Source organism: Propithecus coquereli, unplaced genomic scaffold, assembly GCF_000956105.1.
Source record: "Propithecus coquereli isolate 6110/MARCELLA unplaced genomic scaffold, Pcoq_1.0 Scaffold646, whole genome shotgun sequence".
Lineage (NCBI taxonomy): Eukaryota > Metazoa > Chordata > Mammalia > Primates > Indriidae > Propithecus > Propithecus coquereli.
Window position 1 is genome coordinate 14,088 of NW_012152463.1, and position 24,848 is coordinate 38,935.

A 24,848-nucleotide genomic window follows, 5' to 3' on the forward strand; every position below is an offset into this window, starting at 1 on the left:
ATTTTCTGGTGATTTTGGATGTTGTTGGATGGAGTGTTCTGTAAATATGACTTACGTTGGTTGATAGTGTTCTTCAGGCGGTCTGTATCCTCACAGATGTTCTGTCTACTTGTTCTAGAAAAATAGGCTTTTAAATACAGTCAAAGAGGGCACACTAGGAGGTAACCTAGAGAAAGGACATGTGATAGTTTACCCCGAAAGCTCACATCTGTAAAGCGACTCAGGACCGCAGCACGGTCTGATAGTCCACCCCTTCCCAAGGCAGGTCCTTCAGTTCTGGTACAGCTGTCCTCGGCCCTCCTGGGTCTTGCCTGCCTGGAGGTCCCGGTTATTTTCCCGTCTGCCTGGAGTGCTTGACCTGCTCCCTGGCCCTGCTCACCACCTGTGGGGGCCTGGGCTCCTGTGGGTCTGCACACGGTGAGGCCCGCGGCCGTCTCCCTCTTGCAGGTGGAGAACTCCACTCTGAGCTCCCAGAGCGCCGCGCTCACCGCACAGTACACGCTGCTGCAGAACCAGCAGACGGCCAAGGAGAATGAGAACGAGAACCTGCAGAAGCAGCAGGAGCAGCTGACGGCGGCCTACGAGGCCCTGCTCCAGGACCACGAGCACCTGGGCACACTGCACGAGCGGCAGTCGGCCGAGTACGAGGCCCTCATCCGCCAGCACAGCTGCCTGAAGACGCTGCACCGGAACCTGGAGCTGGAACACAAGGAGCTGGGGGAGAGGTGAGGCCTGGGGAGGGAGAGGCGGGGCTTGGCGAGGTGGGCGGGCCTGGAGTAGGCAGGGCCTGCAGCGGATCTGCAAAAGACTGGGGCTTCCCCACCCCCGCTGCATTTCCTCTTGGCCCACTGCTTCCCGTTGTTGGGGCACCTGAGCTTTCCCAAAGGGAAGGAAATAAAACACCACCTTCAGCAACTTGAAGTTTGTGCAGCTGGAGACTGAGCAGGGAAGAAGTGCCATGGCTCCTCCCTGCTGGGGAAGCCCCTCGTGGCCTTGGGGGCCCTGTCCTCTTAGGAATTCTCTCCTTCTTTCCCTTCCCCCCCAAAGCAGAAATAAGGAGGAGATTCTCTGTGGCCACCAGTTCACAGGGATGTGCTCGTCTAGCTTCCCTGGCCGCCTCTTCTGTATCAGAGCGTGGCTTGCTTGCTTTTTTTAAATTTTTAAGCTTTAATTATGGGAAATTTTGAATATATAGAAAGTAAGCAGAGTAGTGTAGTGAAACCCCTGTGAACCCATCCCCCAGCACCCACAGTCATCTGTGTCCTTCCGCTCTTGTTTCATCTACGCCTCCTACTCTCCACTCTCCACACCCACTCTCCTTTTTTTTGTTGTTTGTTTAAGGTAAAATGCACAAATCTTAACTTTGCATTCTTGACAGCTCAGGCTTGGGTGTTGTATTTATTAATTCAGCGACGTCAGCTGAGCTCCTGCCTTGTGCAAACCACGGATGGTCCCAGGCACCTGGGTAGGTGTGGCAGGATCCAGGGAGGGCGAGGACAGGATGCTGCTCCCCAGTCTGAGGGGGGATGTGACATGCGCCTGACTCTAACACGCCTAAGAGAGAGGCGGGTCTGAAGAGAGACTCTCGAATACCTGGAGTAGAGCAGAGGGCGGAGATCCACTTCTGGTGCGTGTGAATGGCCCTGCTGACGGCACTTCCGCTGATCTGGCCTCATTGAGATGATGACACAAACGTTGGTTCAAGGTGGGAGCAAGCAGGACGTTTCCACTGCAGGGAGCCAGAAAATCCTCGCATGGCACTTACGATGCTCACGGGTATGTGGGTGGTGGTGACATTCATTTACTCACCCGCCACATGCTTCCTTTTTGCCCCTGTCTGGGGTCCTCCAGCCCCTGTCCCATCCAGATCTGTCCTTCAGGGGCTGCTGAGGCATCTGCGCCTGTAAGACTCTGCTCCTTCCATCTCTCCCTTCTCCACCCGTCCCGTATTCATGCTGCATTTATTGCGTATCTGCTGTATACACGGTGCTGTGTCTAGACATGGTGGCGGTGCACTCAGTTGACTAATGAAGTGGAGCAAAAAGCATTCACAGGAATCTGATGCTAGCATGATGCCCACCTCTCAGCAGGCACTTAAGGAAGCATCTTACTCTTAGGGGCCTGTTATATCATGACAGTGTCTTAGTGTATTCTTAACATCCGTTAAGGTTTTCACTGGTGGTATTTTCCCTGCGGTTCCTTGCTCAATGCAGCATGGAGTGGTTACTCAGTACTTCTTGCTGGCTGGACAGATGACTGGAGGCCCCTTGGTCTGTCTGCAGCAGGGCTGCGGGTTTAATGGTGCAGGCGTTTGGAGCACAGGGGTGACAGCTCTTTATTCTCTTCATTTGACACTTAAATCGGGCAAGCTCACCTGTTTGTTCCTCTAACAGATACTCCCTGTGCATTACTCTTTGTGCCGGGGATTCGGTGGTGAGCAAGAAGACTAGTGAAGTTTCTGCCTTAGAGTTGGGTAGTTACCACTGGTTAGAGATGCACCTGGACAGTGTGCGTCTCTAAGATGTCACAGCAAAGGAGCAGGAGATGGGGAGACTTAATGTGGTCCTTGTTTGTCGAACTTGAAGGATTTTTTCCAGAATCATTAGCCCGGATGAGAAAGGTCATCACTCTGAAAGCCGGGCAGAGCCCCAAGCCGTGTGCTTCGCCATGGTGATGGCGAAAGGCCACACAGACATGTGTCTTTTAGCAGCTGCCTAAGCAGGTTTCCAAGTTTGGTTCCCCACGAGTCTGGGCTCAGGCAGATGGTAGAAGGACGGCTGAGATGGGGGCTGTGGGGGACGGGGTTCTGGAGATAAAGGCTGGCTTCCCTGGAGCACTGGCCGGTCTCTGTCAGCCTGTCCTGAGTGTGAAACGCTCAGAAAGGAAGGGGGCCTCTCGAGAGGGATTGGCCTGAACAGGGCAGGTCCAGGGCTGTGCCTCAGACCCCTCACCACTTGCAGTCTGCGTGCACCCCTCGGACTGGGAGGAGATCCCGCGTCATCCGTGAACACAGAAGGCTCCAGCACAGCGGGAGGAGGAAGGGCCTGGGCTTGTCAGACTCCGACCTTGTGCTCTGCTGCCCTCCAGCGCCGGCCGTGCAGCCTGCAGAGATCGAGTCTGGAGGAGAAAGTTGAAGCCGGGAGGGGAGGGTAGAAGCCGTAGGAGAAGGTGAGGGCTGCGTGGAGGGGCCCTGAGAAGTGCACTGTGTGTGCACATGCATGTGTGTGTGTGACAGCTGCTAGCCGCTGGCAGCTCCTGGGCAAGCCTCTGTCCCTCGGGAAGGGCAGCTGAGAACAAGCAGACACCAGCTCCCAGGGGAGGGGTGAGGGATTATCTGTTAAGCGAGTGGAATTCGGCTGTTTATGTTGTGGTTTCTCTTAGATCTGTTTGTGTTTAGTGAACCACCTAGTAGCTTATTTATAATTCCCTAAAAGAGAAGGGCATGGAGTTCAGAAAATGTAGTCATTGCGTTGCCAGGTGGCTGAAGGAAGATGCTTTGTGACAGGGCATCAAGGGGACTGTCGAGACGGATCAGACCAGAGCAGGAGGATCCTCAGCCCCAGGGCCAGGTGCTGGCCCGGACACACTCCAGCAGCGGCTCCCTGCTTCTCTGCCATCCAGCCTCTCTCCACCTGTGCTCTACCCTGTCCCTGTCCCTTCTGCAGAGAAGCCTCCAGAGGGACCACTTTCTCAGAGGCGTCATCCAGGTCTTGTGGGGCGTGAGTTACCTGTAGGAAAAGAAGGCCCAGGCCGGACTCCCAGCGGGTGTGTTTCCCTCCGGCAGGCACGGCGACATGCTGAAGCACAAGGCGGAGCTGGAGGAGCTGGAGAAGGTCTTGACCGCCGAGCGGGAGGCTCTGCAGCAGGAGCAGAGGACGAACGCCATCGCCGCGGGCGAGAACCAGAGGCTGCGGGGGGAACTAGACAGGTAGGTGCCGGCGCCACGGTGACCCTGCCCAGCCCCGAGTGCAGCGGCATTTGGTGCCAGGATCCTGTGCAGACCAGTCTCACTTAGCAGCCACTAAGAGAAGGTCAAGTGATTCCTGGCTGCCGTGTCCTTTACAAACCTCGTCGTGTTAATAGCTGGGTAGGTAACAAAGTAAAGGGTAACTCGAGCTGGTTGCTGGGATGTGAGGACAGTGCGTTGTCTGAGTTTGATGGTTCTCACCTCCCGCCCTCACGCTGACAGTTGTCAGGCACAGATGTGCCTATTATTTGACGTCAGCCCACAACATTCTCATGAGGAAGGTACAGCCGATCCTCCCAATTCACAGATCTGCATCTGCGAATTACCTGCTTGCTAAAGTTTACTTGTAACACCGAGATTAGTACTCACGGGGCTTTCGTGGACGTGCACAGAGCAGTGAAGTATCCGTCTCCAGATGTGCGTGCTCCCAGCTGAGGTCGAGCAGGGCGATGCTCTGCCTTGTTTCCGTTCTCCTGCTGCAAACAAACGTCCTTTTCAAAATCTCTTCAGTGCCTCGTTTTCATATTTTGTGCTTTTGCTGTTTAAAACAGCCCCCAAGCGTAGTACGTAAGTGCTGTCTAGTGTTCCTAAGCATTAGAAGGCTATGATATGCCTTTCAGAGAAAACACATGTGTTAGATAAGCTTTGTTCAGGCATGAGTTATAGTGCTGTCAGGTGTATGTTACATGGGGTGTCTTTAAACAGAAACGCACATGAGCAAGGTTACGTACTGATCAGTCGACCAGAGGCTCCCAAGAACCTATCCCTGTGGTTTCCCTAAGGCATGATGGTTCTGTATTCACTAATTCAGTGTTTGCAACAACTTTATAGAACATGACAACTGTCAATAATAGAATTGACAGTACTATTATTATCCTCCCCCCCTTTTTTTCCTCTTTTTTTCTTTCTTTTTTTGTTTTTTTTCAGTTGAGGAAACAGGTTCAGAGAGATTAAATAACTTTTTCAGGGTCAGTGTTTCCAGTTAATGGCAGAGTCAGGAGAGAATCCAGGTCTCCTCTCACTCCAAAGGCTTAACCGTATAAAGCTCTTCTTCCTCCCACGTCCTCATGTCGCTGTACACGGGAGGTTCTGAACTCAGATGCCTCAGTGACCAGGCAGGTAAAGCACGTGGGTGAAACGGTGCCAGCCACAGACCACGGACTGTGAAACGGAGACCCCGTGCCGTGTAACAGGGCAGGCGAGAGTCGGCTGCAGTGAAGGCTGCCAGCTGGAGGCAGGCCCGGGGCTGCCAGGTCAGCCTTTGGTTTTATATTTTTTTAAGAGAACTTGGGTATTTGGATGTTGATGTGAAACTTCCAAATTTTTAAATGTTGGCAAAATAATTTGTTTTTAAAAAATAGAATTATACAGGCCGAGTAAGACGCACGTGTGTCCAAATCATGTCCATAAGCCCCTGGTCATTTGAGCTTTCTGATAAAAATCTGAGAAACCCCAGTTGGATAAAAGTTATCATCATGATGATAATTTTGGTAGGTTTACATGATACCCACTGTCTCATATTTTATTTATTTCAGAAATTGAAATTAGGGGCTTGGAATTGGGAAGAAGAGCTGGGCAGAGACAGAATTTTAGCACAAAAATGTTCTGGTCCAGTGTTTAAAAAAATTTTTTTAATAGCAGAATCCCTTTATCCAAGTACGCAGAGATGCGAAAGCTATATCGTAGAAGAGACGGTGGCAGTGACGCTCTGTTGACACAGGTGTCTGAGCCTGCCTGCTCGGTCTCCCCCAGGCCCAATGTGTTGGCACCAGGGGTACCTCATGGAACCCTAAAGAACACAATTTGAGAACCAGCAATTTTGTTCAACCCCCTCATTTGACACGTGAAAAAAAATGAGGCCCAGAGAGGTTGTGATTTTTGTATAAGGTTGCACAGCCTGCTCCACTCTCCCGGCCATTATCTCTCTCGAGCCTCTTTAGCCCCTTTGCCCTTGGCTCTCCGCCCCCAGGGTCAGCTTCCTGCACCACCAGCTGAAGGGGGAGTATGAGGAGCTGCACGCCCACACCAAGGAGCTGAAAACCTCGCTCAACAACGCGCAGCTGGAGCTGAACCGCTGGCAGGCCCGGTTCGACGAGCTGAAGGAGCAGCACCAGAGCATGGACATCTCGCTGACCAAGCTGGACAACCACTGCGAGGTGAGGCCCGGCCGGGGCGGAGCCTCAGGGTACTGGGGACAAGGCCCTGGGGTGACAGCCTGGGGCCCAGCCAGGCTGTGCTGAGTCCTCATGGGAGTCTGGGCTTAAAGACGGCCACCTTTTCACTGTGTCCTCTCGTGGCCTTTGTGGGCTCATCGCCAGTGTCTCTCTGTGTCCACACGTCCTTCCTAGAGGACTCCAGTTGGGCGGATCAGGGCCCAGCTTCATGGCGGCCCCATTTCAAGTTAATCGCCTGTTTATAGGCCCCGGCTCCAAATGCAGTCGCACTCTGAGGGACCCGGGGTTAGGGCTTCAGCATGTGAATTTCGGGGACACAGGTCAGCCCATCGCGGAGCCGAGCTAGGTGACGGGAGCGAAGGATGGGTGTGCCTTGGCTTTGAGCTGCGCTCTCCGCCTCTCCACCCCCACCTCTTTCTGGGAGGCCCGTGTGTCACGACTGTGTTTGTTGCTGGACGTCTGCTAAGGTGACAGAGCAGCTGCCCCTCGCCGTTGGGACGCATGTGGCCCTCACAGTCGTGGACTCAGGCTGAAGGGGGGTGCCCAGCGGCGCTTGGATCCCTGGGACCTGTGGCCACACCGGGGTCTTTCCAGGGCTGGTGTTGATCCTGCAGACGGCTGATGCCACGTTTGTGACGTGCTTTCCTCCCAGGCCTAGTGCAGTTCTCTGCGCCGCGGAAAGGAGCATGTTTATCATGATGTTTACTTTACTCGTTGCCCAAGTAATGTAACGATGACAATCATAAAAATATTTTTAGTGAATAAAATGTCATAATTCTCATCTCCTTTTTCCCTCTAGTTCCTCTCCCTGTGTGTACATAAATTGTGTATAATTATGTTCCCATTAGGCCTTCAAAATCTGCTGTGCATTTTGCACTTGCAGTACGGCCTCATCTGGACTCACTGCGTTTTAAGTGCTCAGTAGCCGCACGCCGTCAGGGGCACCTGGATTGGACGGCGCAGTTGTGGAGGGAACTCAGTCATTCCCCCGTTACTAGCTACTTTGTGCTTTCCAAGTTCTCACTAGTGTAGATAATACTGGCGTGAACAGCTTTGTGCACTTGGCCTCTTCCTTCCTTGGGAAGCTGTGTAGGTTCCCAGTGGTGTTTGAGATGCTGTTGGTCTGTGTTTTAGCTGCTCTCCCGGCTCAAGGGGAACTTGGAGGAAGAAAATCATCACCTCTTGAGCCAGATCCAGCTGCTGAGCCAGCAGAACCAGATGCTTCTGGAGCAGAACATGGAGAACAAGGAGCAGTACCATGAGGAGCAGAAGCAGTACATGTAAGGGGCCCCTCTCCCCAGCTGTCACAGCAGGGAACCCTCAGTCTCTGGAGTCCTGGCTTCCCTTGCCCCACACCAAAGGCCTGTGACATGGTGGGCAAGGAGCAGTCCTGGGCACAGACCACTCACCAAGGCAGACTTCCCTTGGTTTCTTGGAACGTCCTCCACTTCTGAAAGTCGTGGTCATTGGCTTTGGTTTGCTTTTTCAAAGGCACTGTCCGCTACTAGAAGCTTCTTTTTCTGCTTTTGGAATTAAGTTCGCTTTTAAAAATATGACAGCACCAAAAAGAAGTATCTCAGGGAAAGAATTCAGACTGAAGGCTAAGAATGAGAGCCATAAACCTGTCTTTCATCCCCTCGCCTATGTTCCCCTGGAGAGGGTTTGGTGTGCCCTGCTTGTCCTCACTCCGCTGGTGTTTGTGAAGTGCCAGTTTAACCACAGGCCCTGTGAGTGCACAGAACCAGTTCTCTGGTAGCCGGGAACCATAGCGGTGATAGGATGTGAGCAGAGCTTGTCTGACACCAGCCAGACATGAAGGGCTACACGGAGGCGTGGGATGGGGGGGTTGAGTTCTGCTGCTACATGTTGGGAAGTTTGGGAAGGGATGCTAGTCTGGCAGGGCCTAGAAGTTGCCAGAAAAGAGGATAAGAGGCAGAACCCTGGAGCTAGAAACCTTGTGATTCAAGAATCCAGGGTGGGCCGGGCGCGGTGGCTCACAGCTATAATCCTAGCACTCTGGGAGGCCAAGGCGGGCAGATTGTTTGAGCTCAGGAGTTCGAAACCAGCCTGAGCAAGAGTGAGACCCCATCTCTACTAAAAAAAAAAATAGAAAGAAATTATCTGGTCAACTAAAAAAAATATATATAGAAAAAATTAGCCGGGCATGGTGGCGCATGCCTGTAGTCCTAGCTATTTGGGAGACTGAGGCAGGAGGATCCCTTGAGCCCAGGAGTTTGAGGTTGCTGTGAGCTAGGCTGACGCCATGGCACTCACTCTAGCCAGGGCAACAGAGCGAGACTCTGTCTCAAAAAAAAAAAAAAAAAAAAAGAAGAGGTTGGACCGTCCGTCCGTGTGCTCAGGAGTGGCTGGAGGGTGCTGGCGCAAGTGTGCGGAGGGCAAGCTGGGACACGTCTCTGTAGGGACTTGGGCACCTGAATGCCATGTGGTGTCCCTGCTCCCCTGGTAAAACGACGCTCCTCATCTCTTCCTGCCTTCATCTGCTCGTCTGGCGGCAGCTCACCACCTACCGAAGGACGGTTTATGTGTAAAACCGCGCTGCGATTGCAGGGTAGAGATGACGGTTGCCTGAAGTTGGCCCTCTGTAATCCCGCCGATAAAAATCGCCAGCAGAGGCTGAGCAGGTGCTGACTGGAAGGAGCAGGAGCAGTACCCAGGGGATTATTGGATGACGTTTTGCATTAGAGAGTGTCTGCCCCAGGCTGGCGGGTTGGCAACTTTCCTGGAACCTGCTCCGGGCCCCGTGAGTTCATGGGGGTCTATGTGGCCAACCCCAGCCGTGAAAGCGTGAGGCCCAGCAGCGTGGCTGTGAGGACAGAACACCAGGACCCAGGCGGCGTCGAGGGGTCTGGGAGCAGAGCGTGGCTGGGGTCACTTTCCACAGGGGCTCACCTCCCGGTGAACCCTCTAAAAAGCCTCCAGTTTGGACAGAACCTCAGCAGCTTTGAGAACAAGGACACTTGGGCCTCTCGTCTAAGGCCTCATTTTCAAACAGGGAAACCAGGGCTCCGAGCTACGGAGACCACACAGGTGGAGAGGCAGGAGCGGGCAAGAGTACACACAGCCCGCCACTCGCCAAGCCCAAACTAAAGCTCTCCCTTCATGTTAGGAAGGACAGAATCTTCCGGTAAGCAGGGTGCCTTGTGGCTCCTCAGGGTTCAAAAGGCATCTCTCCAGTCCTTTGCTGTGTTTTTTTTTTAAACGTGAACCGGTTTCCAACACCTAGAAGTCAGGAGATTTTGTCTTATCGCCTGGGCTTCTGGCTTCTCAGGAGGTCCGTCCCACTGGGCCTGTGCCCGTCCACACGTGGCTGGGATCTGCTGGCTCCTGAAGCTTGCTGCGGTCCCCTCCACTCCCTCTGGTCTCTCCAGCACCGTTTTGCTCATTATCTTCTCTGCTTGGCCCCTGAAAGCTTTTGAGTTTGCTTCTGAGTTGGAATGGGCTCAAATCAGAGGTCTGACTTCACTGAACTAACATGTTCGACCCCCATGCCCAGGGAGTGTGGTTAGGCACCCACCCCCACCCCTGCTCCTGGAGGTAGGTTCTGCCTGACCCCAGGAGTGTCCAATGTCCTAGATGACTTGGCTGGAGAATCCTTATGACTTCTGAGCTTGAGTTTTCAGATGGTTAGAGGTTTGCTGCCTTGAGCTCACTTACAGCTGGGTCCTGGTGCTTTATAAATCGCAAGGTCGTGGGGCTCCCTAGACCCAGGCAGATGCTTCCATGCATGTGTTCCACACTCAGTGACCACGGTGGTGACGAGCACCCTCACATCCGAATCTCAGAAAACTACAGGTCCAGGCTGGGTAGATGAGTAAACTCACTTGTTCTATTTAAAACTGGATTCACAGGTGTTCTTTCCCTTCTGTTCACAGAGACAAATTAAATGCCTTACGACGACATAAGGAAAAACTGGAAGAAAAAATCATGGATCAGTACAAGTTCTATGATCCTGCTCCAAAGAAGTGAGTTGATTTAAGTTCAGTGACAGAAAGACAGAACAGAAAGGCTTCTTTTCATGAGTAGGGGGCACACTCAGCCATGGAGAGCAGGGCCTGCACCTTCCACCGTATGGCAGTCGTCTGTGTACAGATCTCTCCCACATCAGAAGGGGTTCAGACTGCCTTTGAGCCCTGCCTCTGTACTCCAGCTTGTCCTTTGAAAGGGGTGCCAAATGCCAGGTGACCCTGGTGGTGCACAGGCTTAATTTAGCCATGAGCCCTTTTAAGGGGGCAGAGCATCTGTGGTCCTGGACCTATTAAAGCAGGATGGCAGGGTCGCCTTGCAGGGTTCTAGCTCAAGACTTAACATGGCACGGACAACCACGTTCCTGTTTTGGAAAGGAAACGGGCAGGACACCCGGCCTGGCCCCACGGTCTTCAAACGTGGGAACCTTTTGGCCTTCTGCAAATTCCTCTGGATTCACAGAACCTCAAGGAGGCTTCACAAACACAGTGTCTTTTCCGGAGAGCAGCAGCCCCCGAGCTGGGGGGCCGGCTCCATCTGGCAGTGCTGCCCCTTGTCCGGGGCCAGAGCCCCAGGAGTCACGCCTTTGGGTTGTCCTAGCTCAGCACAGCCTTGAAGTCGAAATGACCACAGATCCCTCGAGGTCCTTCTGTTGAAATCACAGAACCCTAGAATTTCGGGACCTCAGTGTCAATCTTCTATTTGACACGTATCAAAATTGAGGAACTGGAGGGATTCGTATAAACGGGACGCTGTTTGGTTTCAGAGATGGGGTGAGAACCAGGCGTGGCTGTCTCCATGCTACGTCAGAATGCTGTCAGGTTCCAGCTAGCTGCGGCTTTGTTACTCACCCTCTCAATTTACTGATTTTAATTCAAACAGCCTTCTCTCCACTGCCGTCTTCCCCCTCACCCAGAATACTCAGTGCCGGGGAGTAGTCAAAGAATGCCAGCTTATTTCACTTACTGTTAACTTTAGCAAAAAATGAAGAGGTTCCTGACTCTATTCCTGAAAATGGCTTTTTGACCAAAAAATTGCCGAGTACATTAAGCATGGCACCACATCCTTCGTCCCAGGAGACTAGTGTGGGTTTCTGCCACGACGCACCCGCTTCTACTGTTCCTGGCTCCCTGCCTGAAAATTCGATTCCGCCTCCTGATCCCAAATACGATGAGATCGGGGCACCATCATTCTGAACCTCAAATTAGCCTTCCTGGGCTGGTGACGGAAATCCCAGCCCATGTTAGGGAGCCGGTCACCCGCTGGGGGACGTGGGAGGTTGGATGTGTCCTTCTGAAAATTTATTTCTAACTAGGAAGAACCACTGGATTGGAGCCAAAGCGTTAGTCAAACTCATCAAACCAAAGAAAGAGGGTTCCAGAGAACGGTTGAAGTCGACCACAGACAGCCCCCCCTGGCAGCTGGAGTCCTCAGACCCCACCTCACCATCGACCTCTCAGCCTCTCAGACCACAGCCGGAGAACCCCGACACCCCCCCACCGGGCCCGAGCTGTGCGGAAGAGCGCGACGCCCACAGCGGGCCTGTGGGAAAAGGTAAGAGTGGCCGACCCGCTGCGGTCGGGCTGAGTGAGCAAGGGGGTGTCCCAGAGGATCCGTTCACCAGACGGATTGTACGCGTGCATGTACCTTCTACTTAGGTGTGTTGTGGACCAAGTAGCAAGAAATCCGTGTCAAGACTGTGACCGTTTTGTCCCGTAACACTTATTTTATTTTCGAACAGAAGCATCATTTCTCCTGGAAGCTGGGGTGGGTATTTGACTATCCGAAGCTGATATTCGTGCAGGTGCCACAGAGACAAGCGTGGTAGCGTGTGTTTCCGGGCTCCCTCGTATGTGGGAGATGTATAGGAAGCGATTTCTGTGGGGGGACCCCAGGTGCATTTAACGTGTTCTCCACGTATATAAGATCTTCAGAAAGCCCTCGGGTGGTTCTGATCTGTCATCACTTTGAAAGATGCGTTAGGTTTGCTTCTCCCGTTTGATCCTGGCTTCCAATCCTGCCAGCCGTAGGACACGGCGTACCTTTCCCCTTAGGGCTGCCACTTAGAGTTCGCCAGAGGTTCTGAAATAAGAGGATTTCTGGTCATACGTGCTGTGTTTTTTGAAATCTCAGAAGCTGGAAGAGCTGCACAATTACTTTATATACCACTAGGAAAAAAAAAAAACCCCTGGCAGGCAAATGATGCAGTGCCTGCCACTTAGAATTTTTATTATGCTCTTGTCGAAAGAGCTCTTCTAAAAGACTTGACAGATTTTTGCACATAAACATTAAAGAAAAATATGAGCAAGATAAATTGCTTATGACAGAGACATTTTTGTCACAATTGCCAGTGAGCCAGTGGTGACTGAAAGACGTCGAAGCTGCATTCTGATTTCGGAGATATTAAGGTATAGAAAAAAATGTGTCTTAGAACCGAGTAAACACAGCAGCTACCTTAAACATTGTTAAATTTTCAAGTTTACTTTTAAGTATCATTTTGGGGGGATTACTTACTCCACGTCTGCACTCTGAGTAATTTAAATATTTATGCAGGACACCAGGACTTTCTGAAGATCCAGCCTGTGCCTGAGACCCATGAGCTCTCAGGGCTGAGGGTGTGGCACTGAGGACCAAGGACAAGTGTGACGTGTGCAAAATCCCTCCTCCCCCGGGGTCACATTCATTGCTTACAAGTACCTCTTGTGTCACTTTCAGATGCACAAAAGACACGTGCACATGCACATCTGGGACTAACACTTGCACTCTCATTCTTTACGGGGGTGACATTAGGTAAAGGGCTCGTGTGCAAGTGAATGATAATGAAACTCAACTTTTTTTTGTATCTGGAGGGATTCTGTTGCCTCAGGTTTTCACATTGGCTTAGACTAGTTTAATTTTTTGGTGTTTGCCATCGCAATTTGTATTACTCTGTAAGTTGAATTAATTAACTATAATTAGTCTAATTGAGTTAGGGAATCTCACAGGGAAAACAATGCTTGGCGGGTCCAGACCGTCGAGCTGAGCCGTGAAGGGGCAGCCCAGTGACGGTTTCCGGCAGCAGCCGCCATGTCTTGACCGCTCTCTGGGCTCAGCCCCCTTTTGACTACTTTCTGGGCTTTATCTGTCTCATTTAATCCTAACTGTCTTGTGAGGTAGGCGTGGTTACTGTCCCCTTTTAGGGTTGAGAAGGTGAGGCTTGACTTAACTGCCCTGTGAGTTGTATTTAACTCACGCTAGTCTTGAACCCGGGGGCTCATGAACCGGATGCAACTCACGTCTCTTCACCCGGGAGCTGTGTGAACTAGTTTTCAAGTTGCACATAACTCATGCACAGAAAACAATAAAAAATAAGGAATTTTTCATTAAATTAGAAAGGATCGTTTTGTTTTTGAAGTTTTTATTCTGTTTTCATAATAAAACACCACGGCCCCAAGGAAAACTTTTTTTTTAGTGTGGCTGTCAGCGTGTTAAACACTTGCTGACATAGCAGGTGGGATCCAGGGCAGTTTGCTCAGACTCCGGAGCCCGAGCTCTTAACTGCGTGCAGCTTACGATGTACACGTTCTCCAGTTACAGCTGTTTGGTCCCTGAAGATGCTGAACAGGAGGGACACCAGCAATGAACTGGGTCCCTTATTCTGTGGTGTGAGCCACGGCCACCAGGTGGTGCTGTGGAGGGAGAAATAACGGAAATTCTGGTATCAACTTTAATCCTAAATCAGAAATTGGTTAGGTCAGTTAATGTTAATATAAAACGTGTTCAGGAAGTTAGACCAGTTGTCTGCTTTGTTAAGAGTCTGCAATTTAAAGCATTGTAGGATTGGAGTGAAGGATGTAAAGGGGATGTAAAAGGAAATGATTCTTCTTGGCCTTGAGGAGTTTTTTTGGTATGAAAATGAAATATTTTAATCATTTTAAAATTCATCCTGCCCAAAGAGATTATTTTAGAGATATAAAAATTATTAGTGAATACTTCAGTAGACTATTTCATTACAGTGGGCCAGAAACGTATCATTAAGTGTTTCCAAGGTCTCGGGAGCAGGAGCAGCGTGTGGGCTGAGTTGTCAGGGACCCCATCATTAAAATGGATGAGTAAGAGAAGCCGGGTCCTAAATTAATAAGCAATCTTATTTAATAATTTAACACACTGAAATTGAAAAATCATCTAAGCCATTGGCTCCTTAGGCAGTGTATAATTCTCCTCACGTGCTGAATAAGTAAACCGCTGGTGTTAAGATGCCTCTAAATTAATCAAGTTGAGCTAGATCATAAATGATTCACCGAGCCCTGGTTCTGATCTGCGTTGTCGGGTATGGTTTTCATCTTTCCTGGGCCAGACAGGATTCTGATTTCCTAAGTACGTTTATCTAATTTAGATTCATTTGTAATTACTGTTCATTTATTTGTTTTTTTTTCTTCCTTCCTTTTTGGGTTATCCGGGTGATAACAATTTAGCGTGCCAGCGCAAAAAGAGTCCCTTTTTGAGAAGCAAAAGCAAGGACAAAGACAAGTCTCCAACGACCCACCCAGCTCTCTCTAAACGCCTGCGGTTCTGGTCTTCCTCCGACATCCCATCCTCTCCTAACGAGCCTGTCTCTTTCTCAGACATTGGAGATTTCTAATCCCTTTCCTTTATCATGTGTCTGCATCCCATGTATCCGTCTTCATTTCTGAAATTCATATAAGCAAACGAACAAAAAAAGCCAATACCTAAAGGCCAGATGGCCCCTAGTGGACCCTACTCCTGCCCCAATTCCAAGCTTAAAGTAGCCAGCGTGGATTCTGATTTCAAAATAGAAGATGAGAGTTGTCACACTCCCTGGACCGTTTCTTCAGTGCAGCACAGTTTTAGGGGAGCCTCAGGATATTGGGCCGGGATGCCGGTACTCAGTAAGTCAAGTGGCCGTGTGCTTCCACCCCTCTCTTGCACCCGCAAGCTTATGTCGTGCCTGTGTGTCCAGCAGAACCGGTCAGTGGCTGCCGTGCTTCCTAAAATATACAGCCTCAGCCAAGGAAGGTTTTCTTTTTTAAGACTTATTTTTAAAACAGCTAAATTTAAAACCACTGCCCTTTTCTCCTCTTCCTTTGTCAGAGCACTGAGTTGTTGGCTTTGCTAAGAAGGCCCTTTCGAATGTGTTCTGTGTTTTGAAGGATTGATTGCTCTGTTCAGACATTTTGAATAATTGGATTGATTTTGCCCAGCCTGAGTTCAGCCCAGAATGAAGGTTTATGACTGTGCTGTGGTTCTTTTGACATCCGGATGCTGGAGCTAAAACCGTAGGGGACAGAAAGAACATCAGCACACAAGTCACGACCAGAGCAGGGAAAAATCCTGGCCAACAAGGCCACGACCTACTGCAGTATTTCCCGTCTTCAGCCATTCCTGTGCCATCTCCTCGATTTTTGCCATAGCCTCACACGACCTTACGTATTTTCCCTTAAGTTGATTCATAGTTTGCAGTTACATTTATTTTAAAAGGAAAGATTATTATCAGGACCATAAGTGGAAAATGAACATCACCATAAGAACAAGGTAACCTTAAGAATAAACACACGACTGTAAAAACGTTAAAGTTGGTTAACAACTTTGCTGACTCCATCTCATCACCTCGCTCTGGAACCGTGGGCTGCCGCGGTCCCGGGTCCTCCAGGCCCCTGGCTTCCACGCGTCACGCTGAGGTGGTGCCATCTCTCTGTCTGCCGCTTGTGCTAACCGTGTGCTCATCTCTGCCTCCCCTCTGGCCCTCGTGTAAACTTCACCTTCCCGACCATCCCACCAGACTTGAATCTTGCTTCTCATCAAGGCTATCTTTCAAAGTCCAAACATCCCCTAGATTTCACATCGTAAGGTCTGGGCACTTAATACCGCGCAGTGAGCCCAGACTGGGGAGGGCAGACGGGGCAGATGAGTGGCGGAGCTGAGTCCTGGCTCTGGGCCCACGGACGGCCCTTGGGGCGCGGAGTGGGACATCATGCAGAGTGCTTTGCCAGCTCTTAGGAGCGCCAACCATGTTAATTTTTATCTTGTATTTGAACAGCCCATCCTAGTTTGGGTTTGTTTTTTTTTTAATGTTTTTATTTATGATTTTATTTAATAGTGACAAGAGTTTATGTTCATGGTAGGAAAACTAGAGATTGCAGAAGAGCACAAGGTACGAGGTGAAAGTCATCTTGTACGCAGTCTCACCATGCAGAGATGAAGGCTTCTCTAAAAAACTATATATTGTGAGGTCGGCAGTAAACATCTATTTGAAGTCCTAAGTAAAGCCAATGGGGAGAACCTTCAGATCCTTGGCTACAGGCTGGAGTGGCCCTGGGCAGACATCTGTTAGGATCTTTATAGGTCAGGGATTGGTGTCCTATACACTGTTCCATAGGCAGTGTGCCCAACAGCTAGTATGTTGGGTGGACTTTTATCAACAGTTTGTTTATCTGCTCGAGCTCTCCCCTTGTTTTCTCTCAGCCTTTCATGGCTGGTGGTATGACCCATCATTAGAGCCAGAGGTGGCCTCGTGGGGCCCCTGACCCAACCTGGAGTCAGCCTCCCCGCCCACCCCCCATTTAAATCCTGGCCCAGGAGCTGTGGCAGCTCAGCTTTTGTCTCTGTGGTCCTCGTGCCCTGCTGCCCCTGCTTCTGAGCCTTCGTGTGGTCGCCCAGCCTGGGCACAGGATTTGGCAGCCTTGTTTCTCAACGTCCTCTTCCGCCCCAGGCCCTGGGGATCTAAAGCCAAAGCGAGGGTCCCCGCGTGGAGGCAGCCTTGACCGCACAGATGCTTCCACTGACCCGGCCGTGAAGTCCTGGCCCTCGGAGCTGGGCTCCCGGACCTGCTCAGCCTCAGCCCCCACCACCGTCCCTTCCAGCTCCACCCCCCTCGCCCGGCACCCAGGCCGCACCAAAGGTGAGTCCTGGGCCCCTCCAGAAGGGAGAGCGTCGGGGCCCATGTCCTTCCTGAAGACCCCAGGCTGTCAGAGGCTGGAGGGGGGCGAGGTCTGCCCCTCTCACGCCAGGAGGGTAGTGAGCAGAGTGGTTATGCTGTCTACTGGCTTTGGTGTCAGACACAGGTCCGAACCTCGGCTCTACTTCCCAGCCGAGTGACTTCGGAAATATAACTTACCATCGCGAGGCCTGGTTGTAATGGGAGAAGCTTCAGAACCCACCACCCGCGTTCAGGAAGTGATGGCACCAAGTCGCTTCAGATGGGAGGTGGAGCTAGGGCTGAGAACCAGAGTTTGGGCTAAAACCAGGCAACTGCCTGCACCCCTCCTTGGCAGAAGTTTGGAGGTTCATTCTCTAGAGAGGATGACTTAGACTCTAAGCCGGACGTGCACTGACACAGTTGAGGCAGGTGTCCTGTACTGAAAACAAGGGCATTCGGTGAAGGGTTCGCAAACTCCCTGTCTCCTGGCACTCCAGAGCCGTGCGTGTTCACACCTTTCCGCACGAGAAAATAGTCTGAGTAATCACGTTACCTTGAGAGATGCCCAGAGTGGCTCAGTCAGATCCTGCCAGGTGACACCCAGGGAAGTTCAAGGATTCCCAGACACCTCAGGAGAGTCTCCAACACCAGAGATCAAGACCGATGCAGACGGCAACTGGAGTTCACAGACATTAGGCATAGAGATGAGAACATTTGAGATGCCTGTCCTTCATTTCGTCAGAGATGAGAGAAACTGTCGCACCCATGAAACGAGAACAGGGTGCTATAAAAAGGAGCAGTGGGAAGGGGAAGCATTTGGAAATTTAAAATATGCACACAGAAAGGAAAAGATAATGCTTAAAACTGAAAAAGGACATTCTGCTTATAATTTAAGAGATACAAAAATATACAAAGAAACAGCTTAAAAGGGATTGAAAGTGATTGCCTCTGGGCCTTGGAAGTCTGCGAGAGCAAGAAGGGGTTATTTTTCATAGTAACGCCACCCACTCTTGAAGCCCCGGGTGTGCCTAACCTTGGTTTGACCAGCAAAACAAAGCAAAGCAGCACAGGGTCCCTGCCCAGGGGACCTTTGAGCTCCAGAAACTCATAGCTGGGCTATAAACTATCTTCAGCATGGAGACCCCACTGTCATTTTCCAGGGGGCCCAGGGTCTACTCTGAGATAGAATCCTATAGGCTTGAGACACGAGCATTTTCTAGTCCTCGGGGAAAGGCAGGTTCATTGATGGCCCTGGGATTCCCGGGTCTACTTCTGGTTGGGAGCGGTGGGTGCAGGGTTTAGTCTCCAGGGAATCAGCCTGTCCCCTCATGGTAGATTCGGATTCCACCACTGTTGCTTTCTTTTCCTTCCTCCTGCCACCTGAAGGCAATGTGACCCCTAAGTAGTCTTTCACTTTTGGCCTTTGAGATTGGAAGAGGCTCCCAGGGCACTAAATATTCAGTCCTTTCATGTCATCCTTAGGCCAGAATTCACCATCAGTCTCCGTCTTGGTCACAGTCACTGCACAGGCAGAAGCGTGATGATTAAAGTTAAAGGGGATGGGAGTCTGGAGTGTTAGGGTTGTCCCAGCAGGAGAAGTGCAGAGGGATGTGAGAGGCAGGTCCCAAAAGCACTGTCCACGTCCCCCCCCTCATCCCCAGGAGCTGGCCCGGGGTTTCCCGGTGGACGGTGCGTGTCCTGGAACCCTGGCTCATGGCCTTGTTTCACTGCAGGCTGTAATTCGGATGACAACCTCTGTGAGCCGTCCCTGGAGCTCGAGTTCAGCAGCCACAGGCAGTACGGTGAGTGGTGGGGTGCTCAGACTGGATTTTATCAGTCGTACATTTGTTTCAAGTTAAGTCCTGTGTGGAAGCCCAGCACAAAATCGGTGAAGGTGGGAAGAGTGAGGGGCCCGTTCTTCCTTGCCCTCCCCAGGGGCCTGAGCGTGTGGTTTCCCCTTACATACCTCCAGTGGTGGGGAACTCAATACCTCCCAATCATTGCAATTTTGGAAGCTCTGACCACTCCTGCCCTCCCCCCACCCTTTGCTTTCGAGCACCCCTCCGGGTTTGCCAAGAAGGTCTGGTGGCCCAGGCGAGGGAGCGTTCGTTGCAGGAAGGTCTCTCACTGTCCTCACTTGGGCTGCAGTTGCCCGTAGTAAGTTATGATTAGTCTTAGAAGCTGTTATAAGCGCTTGTCATTTGATTTAAGCATATTGTACATTTCTGCAGATGGAAACAGTCAATGATACCAGACTTCTCAAAAATTAAAACCTGCTTTGGTTTGTTTTAATTTTTGAAAAGCAACCCTGGAAGGGTGGGCAAATCATCCTGAAAAAAAAAAAACCTCTCAAAGTTTACATTGAATCCTGCTTGCTTCTCAAGCGGTAAGTGCAGGAGCCGGCGTTGTCTTCTGTCCATTGTCTAAAATGTTCCATGATGTGGACACTCATTTACACAGACGTAGACGTCTACAGTTCATACGGACAGTTGGACACGGGGGCCCCACATAGCTCTGTGCATCGTGCAGAGCACAGGATGACACAACAGCAAGAATGTGCCCCCTCTGCTCGAGACGGTCTCACCGAGTAGCTACGGCTGTGATCGGTCTGCTGACCAAGGGGTTTTCTTCACAAATGTTCGGATTCCTGAGTTTGTCTTATCAAGGAGAGAAGGGAAAGCGGTTTGTGACGCCGAACTTGAATAAACAAAGGTGCTCTCGCAGCCCACTGTTTGCTGTCACCGTTTCCTCCTACTGAAACTTACTTCCTTTTTAAAGAGCGATGTGCATTTGTTTATTGCAAATTTTCCCTTCTCTCAGTTTTCACACTTTTCATGAACACCAAGTGCGTTTTGGCTCATCCCCAGACACTGTGCTAACGAGCATTTCCAGATGCCTGCTGTTTGCAGAGCTCCCCAGCACGTGGGAACCAGGCACCCTGCAGACCCAGGAAACCCAAGCAAGCTTTCCTGGGGGTCACGGCAGGCAGAGGACCTCCTGGTGTACCTGCAGGCTCTCAGGGCTGCTGTTCAGCTCAGCACCTGCTGTGCGCTAGGGAGACGCAGAGATGGCTGAAACACCGTCCCTGTCCCCGGGGATCCATAGTCCAGCAGGAGACACACTGTTATGGGGCAGGCTGCTGGGAGGATCGTCCAGGAGAGGCCTGCGGGCCCCGGAAGGGATGGCCTGCGCTTCGCAGGGGTGGCGCCAGCCTTCCCATGAGTCTGCAGCAAGGCAGCGTGGCACACACTCAGGCAAGCACCCACAGTGGCCAGGAGGGCTGGGTTCCCTGGCACTTGGCACCGTAAACCTTGATTTTTCCCTTTGAGGCAAGTGACGCGAAGGAGCTGAGGAACAGCAAAGAGCCGGGAGAAGCGAGTGCTCCCTTCCTCCCAGGGTCCCCAGCACCCACGCCCCGTGGATCCCCTCACATGACGCCTCCCCGTGCGCAGGCACATGCTTGCATACACATACACGTGTGCACGAGCTGGTCGAACAGCCCCTCATCTCTGCTCCTGTGGCCTCGGCAGGGGCTGGTCTCACGTGTTCCAGAAAGCTCTGGGCAGTAGTAGGAGTGGGCCCCCTCCCCACCCCAACCTCTGGTTTACCCAGAACAGCCCCTTTGTTTGGTCCGTTCTTTATACTGAAATTCTGGGTGAGATTGCCTTTGTTAGCAAGATCGTTTTGAACAGCAAAACCCTAGACCTAATAAAAATAGGTAACCAGAGTTGTTTCTTGGTAGCCTGCGGTATACTGTGCCTGGCACTCTGTTAGTGAAGCTAAACTTCTCATCACAGTATGTGGAGAATCCCAGAGTTCTTCCCTCCTAGGGGCGTTGGCCGTGGCCTTGGTGCAGAATTGCTTTGGCACACGGTTCTGCTCAGATTGGGTGGTTTAATCCGGGCTACACCTGGCGGGTGGTCCTGCGCGTTAAATGTCGCCGTTTCCTTTCAGTGTCCCGGCCGAGCAGTTTGGAGAGCAGTAGAAACACATCCAGCAACAGCTCACCTCTTAACCTGAAAGGCAAGTCTTCTCCTCTGGACTTTTAAAAATGTATTTGGGTGTTTGGCTCTGGGCTCAGAGTATTCTTATAATTTTAAAAATGCCTAAATTAATAAGACTTTAAAATGCATTATGATGAGTTCGTAAGCCACACGGTGTGGTTTTGAGCACAGGCCTGGGAGTTACAATAGATGGGGGTCCAAATCCCTTCTCCCCACTGACCGGCTCTGAGGGCAGGTCCCCCGAGTCTCAGTCACTTCATCTGTGAGTGGGGATAGTAACAGCAGTTCCATTCCGCTGTGGTTAGAGAACTGAGCCCAGGGTTTGGGGCAGGGTTTTCTCTCTGTTGTACATGAGCCCGAGGTAGCCCACCAGGGAAGCCAGCGAGAGTGCGGCTGAGACTGACACGTGCTCCTCTGTGTCACCTGCCCTGACCCCAGGTTCCTCTGACCAGCTCCACGGACGGTCCGAGAGCTTCAGCAGCGAAGACCTGATCCCCAGCAGGGACCCGGCCACTGTGCCCCGGGACACCAGCACCCCAGGACGCAGCACCCTTGGCCGCCATGAGTACCCCCCGCCCCGGAATGGGCCTCTCCCCCAGGAGGGTGCCCAGAAGAGGGGTGCAGCCCCTTCCCAGGCGGGGGTGCGACCCTGCTCTGCCTCCCCCAGCAGTGAGATGGTCACCTTGGAGGAGTTCCTAGAGGAGAGCAACCGGAGCTCCCCCACCCACGTGAGTGGCCCAGGCGTGGATGCGGGTCTCCCCTCTCTGCCCGTCAGTCTCCCCCTGGCTTGGGACGGGAGTCCTGGAAAGGGATGGGGCAGGGGAGGAGGGGCCTAGGTGCAAGGCTGGCTTGGACGTGGGAGGGTAACAAGAACACTCGCTGGGCCGGGCGCGGTGGCTCACGCCTGTAATCCTAGCACTCTGGGAGGCCGAGGCGGGCGGATTGCTTGAGCTCGGGAGTTCAAAACCAGCCTGAACAAGAACGAGACCCCCGTCTCTACTAAAATTAGAAAGAAATTAATTGGACAACTAGAAATATATAGAAAAAATTAGCCAGGCATGGTGGCGCATGCCTGTAGTCCCAGCTACCAGGAGGCTGAGGCAGGAGGATCGCTTGAGCCCAGGAGTTTGAGGTTGCTGTGAGCTAGGCTGACACCACGGCACTCACTCTAGCCAGGGCAAAAGAGTGAGACTCTGTCTCAAAAAAAAAAAAAAAAAAAAAAAAAAAAACTCCCTGGTGGTCACCACCAGCTGGCTGCTTAGCCCCCAGACCTCAGAGGCTGCTTTCCTCCAAGCCTGGGAAGTGAGCTGGCAGAGGTTGTGGCCAGCACCCCACGAGGCTCTTGCCCACCGAGATCTGGAGCGTCAGACTAGCACACAGCAGCGGGTCGCATCCCCGCTGAGTTGCAGCACCTCCATGTTTTCACGGGGCAGGAGCTATTGGCAGGTGCAGGTGGCTGCTGAGCTCCAGACGGACCCTCGACCCTCGTGTCCCACGTGAACTCACTTCCCTTCCTCCTCTTTCTGTGTCCATCAGCCTCGGGAGAAACCCCGGCCTGCAGGAGGCCGCAGCTACCCAAGCAGCCTCATAGACGTTTGCCTCCATGGCTCTGCCTGCTGCCTGGGCAGGGCGGGCTCATCAGGTGGCAGCTTGATGGGGACAGGTGGTGGGCTGGACCGTGCGGTGTGCTTCCCTTCCCTTCCGCCGTCCCCACCTTGGGCCCTCTACCTCTCCAGCTCCCCCAGCCCATTCCGCCTCTCTTCCCTTTCTTGGACCAGGAGACAGGTTTGGGCACAGCGCGGGTTCTGGCTTTTCAGGAGCTGCTCTCGTTTCCCTTTCTCTCGGCGGCCCGAGGGGATGTCCTTGGGATGTTCTGAGCACGTTGGCGTGACGGGGGAAGGAAGGCCCGGTTCCCGGCAGCCAGATTGCTAGCCCCTGCTCTGCTTGGTGGAAAGAGAGGCAGATTGAAGCGGGCAGTTGTGGTCGGGCTTCCAGAGCCGACCTCCCTGTGAAGTTGTCAGCTCGGTGGGAAGTCACTTCCCTCTTGGATCTGTTTCCTTGTTCGTGAGGTTAGGGGGCTGCCTTGGGGCATCTCGGGATCTTTCCTGGTGGTTCACGTACTGCCCTGGCCACCCTCACGTCCTGACTGGAGCTGGTGTGCGCAGTGCGGGCGACGTGTGTACCTTAGGCCAGGCGGGAACAGAAAGTCCAGTCCTGGCCGTGTGGGCTACACAGGGACGTCTGGGGTCAGAGGAAGTTCCGAGGACCACCTCCCAGCCCCCCGCATTCCCTCCTCTCCCTTCTTCCCTTCTTCTCCATAGGACACTCCGAGCTGCCGGGACGACCTGCTCAGTGACTACTTCCGAAAGGCCAGTGACCCCCCGGCCATCGGAGGCCAGCCAGGACCACCGAGCAGGAAAGACGGGGCCAAGATGCCCACCAGCCTCGTGGCCCCCATCAAGATGGCCGTCAGCACCCCCGAGGGGAGGCTGCTGAAGCCAGGGCAGTGTGTGAAGCCAAACTTCAGACCGGCTGAGGCCGAAACCCCACCCACTGTGCCCCCGAGACAGGCCCAGCCTCCCCAGAGCCTGTCTCTGGGCAGACCCCGGCAAGCCACCATGTCCCCAGCTTCCCACACGCCCCCTGGCCGGAGTGCTTCCCTGAGCCGGGCCTTCAGCCTGGCCTCGGCTGACCTCCTCCGGGCCAGCGGGCCAGAGGCCTGCAAACAGGAGTTGCCTCAGAAGCCGGGGGTTCCTGAGGTCTCGGGGGGCAGAGAGATAAGCAGCCACACCCTGCAAAGCTCCACGCCCCCCGGCTCCCATAGCCTGGCCCGGGAGCGGACCCCACTGGTGGGAAAGGCTGGCAGCTCCTCGCAAGGGCCAGGCCCCCGCAGCCGGCCACTGGACACGAGGCGCTTCTCGCTGGCTCCGCCGAAGGAGGAGAGGCTGGTCCCCCTGCAGCAGTCCGCCACTGTCCCCGCCATTGCTACTGTCAGCAGCGGCGGTGGCAGCAGCTCCCAGCACTTCTCACCTGCTGCAGCCCCGGCTGCCAGGACCAAGTCCAAAACGCCCCCACACTCTGGGGAGATGGCCACCATCGCCCCTGTCCGGGCAGGGCTCAGCCTCGCAGAGGGAGACGGGGGCCCAGCACAGAGCTACATAGAGGGGCTCCCGGCCAAGAGCCCAGGAAGGTCCCCCGACTCGGCTCCCCACGCCAGCCGGGGCCCCGAGGACTGCAGTCGGGGCAGCAGCTCAAAGAGCACACCGGCGTCCCCGGAGCCGGGTGGGGACCAGCAGACGGTGTGGTACGAGTATGGCTGCGTGTGACTCATCTTGTGGACCGGCAGCTCCCGAGTCCTCACACTACTGACACGCCCTCTGATTCCGCCGCCTCTTCTGCATGCGCCTGCGGTGCCAGGAAAGGGTTCGGAATGAGGAAGGGGTTCCCACGCATTTCCCTTTTTGTTTTGTTAATGAAAACACTGTGCCAAGCCCTAAGATGATCACACTCCCAGGTGTGTAACGTGTCTTCTGTATCCGCAGCTTCCAGCAGCTGGTGTGTTGAACAAATCCACTTTGGCGTGGGGACCACTTAGAATGCAATGACAAAACTGACTTACCCAAACGCAGACACTAGTCGAGTGTGCCCCAGCAGAAACACTCGTTTGCAACTTGTTGACCTCCATTAAAGCATATGCGCGCACACACACACACACATACACAGGCTCACAAGGCTAAGCCCCGGTGGGTCTGAAGACCCCACTCCCTCTCCTCCCAAAAGCCATTTGATCCTAGTTAAGCCCA

The 24,848-nt window shown here is 52.8% G+C and overlaps 1 protein-coding gene across 1 annotated transcript in view; it reads left to right on the forward strand.

The window, feature by feature from the left end:
• Positions 1–24,454, forward strand: part of LOC105822924 (protein Daple-like) — a gene marked incomplete at its 5' end in the record, with an annotated part of 37,864 nt that extends 13,410 nt beyond the window's left edge. The window contains 11 exons of the mRNA XM_012660000.1: positions 448–725; positions 3,785–3,928; positions 5,937–6,123; positions 7,276–7,421; positions 10,035–10,124; positions 11,441–11,679; positions 16,835–17,023; positions 18,775–18,843; positions 20,996–21,064; positions 21,484–21,773; positions 23,367–24,454. Coding sequence (XP_012515454.1) covers positions 448–725; positions 3,785–3,928; positions 5,937–6,123; positions 7,276–7,421; positions 10,035–10,124; positions 11,441–11,679; positions 16,835–17,023; positions 18,775–18,843; positions 20,996–21,064; positions 21,484–21,773; positions 23,367–24,371 — 2,706 coding nt within the window. The remainder of the gene's footprint in view (positions 1–447; positions 726–3,784; positions 3,929–5,936; positions 6,124–7,275; positions 7,422–10,034; positions 10,125–11,440; positions 11,680–16,834; positions 17,024–18,774; positions 18,844–20,995; positions 21,065–21,483; positions 21,774–23,366) is intronic.
• Positions 24,455–24,848: the final 394 nt, after the last annotated feature.